This window comes from Pempheris klunzingeri, chromosome 13 (genome assembly GCF_042242105.1).
Source record: "Pempheris klunzingeri isolate RE-2024b chromosome 13, fPemKlu1.hap1, whole genome shotgun sequence".
NCBI lineage: Eukaryota > Metazoa > Chordata > Actinopteri > Acropomatiformes > Pempheridae > Pempheris > Pempheris klunzingeri.
Window position 1 is genome coordinate 25,618,342 of NC_092024.1, and position 8,876 is coordinate 25,627,217.

Genomic DNA, 8,876 nt, shown 5'->3' on the forward strand with positions numbered 1-8,876 from the left:
TACCTGTCTGTCTGTCCACCCGTCTGTCTGTCCTGTACGATGACGCTGAGTGTTAAACTGATGAGTCAGTAAAGAGTGAAAACTAGCTAATTATTGTGGTGAGGAAACTAATCAAACTTGTTAACGTTAACGTAAATGAACTAAAGCTCAGAGAGCCTCCCAGCATGCTCTGGGGCGACGCGTTCATTGACCTGATTCTACATTAAACCATCACTGATGTTACCTGGTTCAATACCAGAGTCCACCAGAACCAGAACCTAAAGCTACAGAGGAGTCGTCTGAGCTCTGAGTGAACAGACTCTGTGGGCCTGGTCCCTGTTCCTGGGGTTCAGTCTGACTGTACTGGTTCTACTGGTTCTACTGGTTCTACTGGTTCTACTGGTTTACAGGGACAGGGTTCACACCATGAGAGGGTCGTGAACACCATCGCTCCAGTCAGGGTGAGTTACCTGATGGAGATAACTTTATTTAAACGTGGTACGCAATAACAATAACTTTTATGAGTGCTGGTGACTGACCATGGCAAACATTTCATAGTCAACGTAATCAATGATTTGATGATCAATTTATTGTCTGAGCTCAGTTCTGTTCAGTGTTGACAGCTTAAAATCAATAAATCAATCTACATCATGATGAGCCAATCAGCTCCCTGACTTTTATATAAAGTAAAGTCAACTTATTACAGTGGTAATCAATAATATGATTAATGATTGATCACGTTAGAAGGGATCAAGTTTCAGTAGATGATCAATAAATTCATTTATTTTACCTTTCTGCACTTTTTATGTCAATTATGTCAATTAACTGCTTCTGTAGTATTGATTCGGTTGTAGAGCTGATAAACCACAACTGGAACTGGATATTGGTGTGGTTGTAGTACTGGTGGGGTTGTAGTATTGGTGTGGTCGTAGTATTGGTGTGGTCGTAGTACTGATGTGGTCGTAGTACTGGTGTGGTCGTAGTATTGGTGTGGTCGTAGTACTGGTGTGGTCGTAGTATTGGTGTGGTCGTAGTACTGGTGTGGTCGTAGTATTGGTGTGGTCGTAGTACTGATGTGGTCGTAGTACTGGTGTGGTCGTAGTATTGGTGTGGTCGTAGTACTGGTGTGGTCGTAGTATTGGTGTGGTCGTAGTACTGGTGTGGTCGTAGTATTGGTGTGGTCGTAGTACTGGTGTGGTCGTAGTATTGGTGTGGTCGTAATACTGGTGTGGTCGTAGTACTGGTGTGGTTGTAGTATTGATGTGGTTGTAATACTGGTGTGGTCGTGGTACTGGTGTGGTCGTGGTATTGGTGTGGTTGTAGTACTGGTGTGGTTGTAGTATTGGTGTGGTTGTAGTACTGGTGTGGTCGTAGTACTGGTGTGGTTATAGTATTGATGTGGTCGTAATACTGGTGTGGTCGTAGTACTGGTGTGGTCGTAGTATTGGTGTGGTCGTGGTACTGGTGTGGTCGTGGTACTGGTGTGGTCGTGGTATTGGTGTGGTTGTAGTACTGGTGTGGTTGTAGTATTGGTGTGGTTGTAGTACTGGTGGGGTTGTAGTATTGGTGTGGTTGTAGTACTGGTGGGGTTGTAGTATTGGTGTGGTTGTAGTACTGGTGTGGTTGTAGATGGTTAGTCGCCCTTGTAGTAATTGACCACCTGTTTGGCTGCCTGGTAGTAACCACAGGACTAACTGACTAACTAAGTGGCTCTGGTTTTGGTCTCTCTGCAGATGTACTCTCCGATGGCGGGCGGAGGGATGGGTTCTGGTCTCGGGATGGGCTCCATGTCCGGCTACATGTCCAGCAGCGGGACCACGTCGGGCTCCTTCAACATGTCGTACAGTGGGACCGGTCTGAGTCCGGCCCCTGTGGGGGGGATGGGCGGCTCAGCTCCGACTGGCATGGCGGGCCTGGGCGGGGGCATGGCCTCAATGGGCGGGGCCTTGAGCCCGTCCAGTGTAAGCTCGGTGTCGGCCCAGCAGGCTTCGATGGGTCTGAACCCATATGGGGGCATGAGCCCGACCATGAGCCCTGGCATGACGTATGGCGGCGGAGGACTGAACCGTGGCCGTGAAAACAAGGCATTCAGACGGAGCTACCCGCACGCCAAACCCCCCTACTCCTACATCTCGCTCATCACCATGGCGATTCAGCAGGCGCCCAGCAAGATGCTGACCCTGAGCGAGATCTACCAGTGGATCATGGACCTGTTCCCGTACTACCGGCAGAACCAGCAGCGCTGGCAGAACTCCATCCGGCACTCGCTGTCCTTCAACGACTGCTTCGTCAAGGTGTCCCGCTCGCCGGATAAACCAGGGAAGGGCTCGTACTGGACCCTGCACCCTGACTCTGGGAACATGTTCGAGAACGGCTGCTACCTGCGCCGCCAGAAGAGGTTCAAGTGCGAAAAGAAGATGTCGCCAAAGTCCGATGGCAGGAAGGAGCCGGGGGGAGGGGCATCGCCCGCTGGGGACTCCATCAAACCTCCAGGACTTCTGGACGCCTCCTCCCTGCCCTCCTCCAGCCAGGCGGCCTCGCCTCCCGGCCTGGACCTGCGGGGAGGCGTCGCCGGGGTATCGGACCTGAAGGTGTCTGGCTCCCAGCTCCTGTCCTCCCTGTCGCTGCCCCCCCACTCCATGGTGCACGAGTCCCAGCTGCACCTGAAAGGAGACCCCCACTACTCCTTCAACCACCCGTTCTCCATCAATAACCTCATGTCGTCTTCGGAGCAGCAGCACAAACTGGACCTGAAGGCGTACGACGCGCTGCAATACTCCTCCTACAGCACCGGGGGGGCATCCGGCCTTGGGGGGAGGACCATGGAGTCTCTGGAGGCCTCCTACTACCAGGGGGTGTATCCCAGACCGCTCCTCAACACCTCATAGTACCCGCTGCTCCTCCTGCTGGACTCGGACTCTTTGCATGCAGCCGTCCTGGACTTCCTGTCTGACTGTGATGACACTGATTGACTTGCTGGTTTCACTGTGACTCAGACTGAACCGTCTCCTTTCACACGCAGGAGGAAGAACGAGCCCATCAGACCAGAGAGCTCCACACAAAGTCTCTTCATTATAAACCGTCCTCGCAGCCCTCTATGGTTCATTATCCACTATTTATCTGCTGCCCCCCCGGGGGCCCCGACCCGCAGGTCGGGGTATCTCTGGGGGCTCCGCAGCTTCAGCTTTGGCCTCCCGGTGGGTTTAAGGATGGCGGCCAGGTCGTCATGGTGACAGATTAATCATGTAATTCTGTATTTTGATCAGAAATATGAGGAGCGTTTGCTTCTCCCACGACCTCTGAAGGGGTCGTGACCCTCAGGGGGAGAACCCCCCCACGGATCAAAGGCCTCTTTGTTTAAAGGGTCACTGCACTCAAACACGTCCCCCCCGTCTGATCCTCCGTCTGCTCAGAGGCGTCAATCGATTTGATTATTGATTAAAGCTGAAGTTTTAGGAGGATTTTCTCTGAATGTTCTGGTGAATCCTGATGATCAATAATTAATCCTGATGAGTCAGTATTGACGAATCACATCTGACTTTCAATTCATGAAATAAATTAGAAGCAGGAACGTTTCTCAGACGACGTTTGAAATTAAAACTTTAAATAAAAATAATTCGTTTGTTGAAATAAAGAATTCAGCAACACAGCGACGTCTTCATCATCCTCATCTTCATCTTCATCTTCATCCTCATCATCATCATCTTCATCTTCATCTTCATCTTCATCCTCATCCTCATCATCATCTTCATCATTTTCATCCTCATCTTCATAATCTTTATCCTCATCATCTTCATCCTCATCATCATCTTCATCCTCATTCATCATCTTTATCTTCATAATCATCTTCATCATCCTCGTCATCCTCATCATCTTCATCATCTTTATCATCATCATCATCCTCATCCTCATCTTCATCATTTTCATCCTCATCTTTATCCTCATCATCTTCATCGTCATCATCCTCATCATCTTCATCCTCATCATCATCATCTTCATCATCCTCATCATCTTCATCATCCTCATCATCTTTATCATCCTCATCATCCTCATCATCTTTATCATCATCATCCTCATCATCTTCATCATCCTCATCATCTTTATCATCATCATCCTCATCATTTTCATCCTCCTCATCATCATCATCATCATTTTCATCCTCATCTTCATCATCCTCATCCTCATCTTCATCTTCATCTTCATCTTCATCTTCATCATCCTCATCCTCATCCTCATCCTCATCCTCATCTTCATCATCCCTCTCTGATCTCTGCTGGCGGGTTTTTGTTGTAATTTGGTCCGTTGAGCTTCGGGTCTCCTGAGCTTTCAGTCACCTCTCACGGTCTTCTTCACCTGGACTAAAGGACTAAAGGGCCTCCTTACGTCAGAATCAGTGACATAAACCAATCACAGTATTGATTATCCTTTTCATCAATAAATATGTCAATAAACTATCTGACGATTATTCATCACATGATCAACATTCAAAAATCCTGTTTCCTGATCAATCACTATTGATGATTAAAGTAATGATTGAATCTCTTGGTGGATCCCGATGGATTGATTGATTGATTGATCGATAGGATCTTTGTTTGGTGACTCTCACTCTGTGTGTAAAAGGAGAATCCTTTTCCTGTTTCCTGATGATGAAATCCACTCTGTGTATCACTGATTATTGATTATCGATTATTATTACCATGTGCATGAATGAAGCGGGAGGTTGCATCTTCTTCTCTTTTCTAAAAAAAACAGCTCTGACATCCTCCTCTTCCTCCTCTTCATCATCCTCCCCCAGGGCTGCAGGGAGGAGGGAAGGAGGATTAGAAAAGGACCCCCCCCCCCCCCCCCCCCACTGTGTTTGTTTCTTGTCGGCTTTTGACTCTGCTGCATGTTCTTCTTCATGTTCTTAACTTATTCTGTCATTTTGAAATAAAACAAGCAACCATTGATTGATTTGTTGTTTCTGATTATTGATCAATCAGCTCGTTTCTCCTTGAGTCAGTTTATTAAACTGTTCAATAGACAACGAGTGATCATCAGATCAGTTAAGGGCCAATAACTGATCTATACAGGATCAATAAATGATTGAATTATACGGATCCCTGTAATTAACGGCATGTTAAATGTAGAATATCTTACCTCTGAGGTCTGATCAGGTCTGGATCCCCTCTGAGGTCTGATCAGGTCTGGATCCTCTCTGAGGTCTGTTCAGGTCTGGATCCCCTCTGAGGTCTGATCAGGTCTGGATCCCCTCTGAGGTCTGATCAGGTCTGGATCCTCTCTGAGGTCTGATCAGGTCTGGATCCACTCTGAGGTATGGATCAGGTCTGGGTCAGGTCTGGATCCCCTCTGAGGTCTGGATCCCTCTGAAGTCTGGATCAGGTCTGGATCCCCTCTGAGGTCTGATCAGGTCTGGATCCACTCTGAGGTCTGGATCCCCTCTGAGGTCTGGATCAGGTCTGGATCAGGTCTGGATCAGGTGATATGAGTTTTCCACACAGATGAAATGCCACAAAATCACCTACAGGCCTCATTGATTATCAATCATGATCAATTCTAATAATCTATAATAATCTATAATAATATTTTATAACCTGTAAAGTAATCAACAATAAGTCTATAATTATGTTTAGAAAGATTCTAATAATATAAGATCATTCATTATCGATTATACACATATACAATAATCAATAACCATTTATAATAATGTATAAGTTTACAGTTCTAATCAATCAATCAATCAACATACTTTATTAATCCCCGATCTATATAAAATAATATATAAAACTATATAAAATATATAAAATTTATAAAAATATATAAAATATATAAAAATATATAAACTATATAAAATATATAAAAAATATATAAACTATATAAATATATAAACTATATAAAATATATAACCTATATAAAAATATATAAACTATATAAAATATATAACCTATATAAAAATATATAAACTATATAAAATATATAACCTATATAAAAATATATAAACTATATAAAATATATAACCTATATAAAAATATATAAACTATATAAAATATATAAAATATATAAAAATATATAAACTATATAAAATATATAAAAAATATATAAACTATATAAATATATAAACTATATAAAATATATAACCTATATAAAAATATATAAACTATATAAAATATATAACCTATATAAAAATATATAAACTATATAAAATATATAACCTATATAAAAATATATAAACTATATAAAATATATAACCTATATAAAAATATATATCATATTATCCTCACGGAAACGATAAAAAGAAAACTCGTTTCTGGTTGTTTTTAATTTGGTTTCTGTTCTTTATATTATTATTAATATTATCATTATCATTACTATTATTATTGTTACTATTGTTATTATTATCATCATACTTGTATATTTATGTCCATAGTGTAAATATTTATTTATCATTACAACATATATGTATTTACTATTGCTTATTTTCTACTGTTGTTTTCTTTCTTCTTTCTTTTTTTCTATTACTTGTTGCTGCTGTAACATGTTGAATTTTCCCCTGTGGGGGATCAATAAAGAAAAGTCAATCATTGCTATTATTATTTTTACTATTATTATTGTTACTATTATCATCATTATATTATTATTATTATTATTATTTATTTTTATTATCACCATCAGCTGTTTGTTTCCAGTTTATTTTCGGAATGTTTTTATTTTCTTTGTCTTCATTTTTCTTTTTCTTTATTACTTTTCTTCCTCCTCCTCCTCCTACGGATCCTCAGAGATCGGGTCCGGGTTCGGCCGGTTCTTCCCGGCCTCCCTCCCCCGGGCACGGCGCTCCTCCTGCGGCCTCGGAGCGGCTCAAAGCGCCGCCGCTGTGCCCGGATTTGGAGCTCCTTTGTGGGCCGTAACCTCCGGAGCCGCTCGGTGAACCTGAACACATCCCGACAGATTTCACTTTGATCTGCAGCTTCTTCTCACATTTTGGCCGCAGAGCCGCGAAATGTCTCCAATTATCCTCCAATTATCCGCTAATTATCCGCTAACATGATCCCGAGACGGCGGCCCGAGAGCCGAAGAGCCGAGCGGCAGGTTGCAGTTTATTATAGTGACATATTTCTTAACAGGCCGTCAGAATAGAAATATAAGAGCAGAGTAGAAACATTGAAATGATCCAAACTAATAGCACCGTTCACTCGGAATAAACTCGAGAACCCCCCCCCCCTGAGCGGCCTCTCCTCTTTCCTTCCTCTCTTCTTCGTTCTGTACAAAATGATTTCAAAAACCAGGATGTTGAAAAAACTCTAATTCGATTAAAAATCAGCAGCGACATTTAAAGTCCATCATGTGACGCTTGTTGTTGTTGTTGGGTGAACAGGTGACTGCAGGTAAACAGGTGACCACAAACTGACACTCATTCACATAAAACCGCCGATGAAATTAGAAAAGGAGTGTTTATTTCAGGTTGGTGCGTTCACTGACAGCATGAATACAGTGCGTGAAGTGTGTGTAATGTGTCACCTGACATTTGATTTGTCTGTGGATCAGCTGCTTATTGCCGTTTTACTGACGCTGACCTTCATGATTTAACCAAACACACAGAGGCTTTTATTGTGGAGGGTCACAGCTGTGAGGCCTCGCCGAAGAGAAAAAACATTAAAAAATGAACAGAGTTTGGTTTGGAGCTTCAAAACGCCTAAATGTTAAATAATGAATAATAAAGTTTCACGTCAAATTCAAATAACACACACACACAGACACACACACACAGACACACACACACACACACACACACACACACACACACACACACACAGACACACACACACACAGACACACACACACACACACACACACACACACACAGACACACAGACACACACACACACACACACACACACACACAGACACACACACACACACACACACACACACACACACACACACACACACACCTTCTCCCCTCCTATGTCCTGACTGAAGCTTGATTTTCTCGCTTTGAAGCAAATCTGTTTAAACCAATAATTAGTAAAGGATACAAGAAGATGACGTACGGTGTGTAATTCTGTTCAATTATTAGAAAATGATCACAGATAGAACATCATCAGATAGTGAGGGTCTCACATCTGTATCATCAGGAACCACCAGGAACCACCAGGGACAACCAGGAACAATCAGGAACCACCAGGAACCACCAGGGACAACCAGGAACAATCAGGAACCACCAGGAACAATCAGGAACCACCAGGAACCACCAAGAACCACCAGGGACCACCAGGAACAATCAGGAACCACCAGGAACCATCAAGAACCACCAGGAACCACCAGGAACAATCAGGAACCACCAGGAACCACCAGGAACAATCAGGAACCACCAGGAACCATCAGGAACCATCAGGAACCACCAGGAACCACCAGGAACCACCAGGAACCACCAGGAACAATCAGGAACCACCACAAACAATCAGGAACCACCAGGAACCACCAAGAACCACCAGGAACCACCAGGAACAATCAGGAACCACCACAAACAATCAGGAACCACCAGGAACAATCAGGAACCATCAGAGAGCACCTGGTTCTCTTTCTAAATAAAACAGAGCACCAGTGATGATAAAACACACACTGTAGCAATGACAGTAATAATAGATCATCATTCTTATTATTCATCACAATTAAGACTATTCAATAATATGAATAATTCTGCTCTTATGAATAATATTAATATTAATAATAGTAGTTCTGCTCTTATTAATAATAATATTAATATTAATTATAGTAGTTCTGCTCTTAATAATAATATTAATAATAGTAGTTCTGCTCTTATTAATAATAATATTAATATTAATTATAGTAGTTCTGCTCTTATTAATAATAATATTAATTATAGTAGTTCTGCTCTT

General features: G+C 42.6%; 1 protein-coding gene across 1 annotated transcript in view; it reads left to right on the forward strand.

The window, feature by feature from the left end:
- The window catches only part of foxa1 (forkhead box A1), a 4,550-nt gene extending 1,683 nt beyond the window's left edge, over nt 1-2,867 (forward strand). Inside the window, exon 2 of the mRNA XM_070842857.1 lies at nt 1,713-2,867. Coding sequence (XP_070698958.1) covers nt 1,713-2,867 — 1,155 coding nt within the window. The remainder of the gene's footprint in view (nt 1-1,712) is intronic.
- Nucleotides 2,868-8,876: the final 6,009 nt, after the last annotated feature.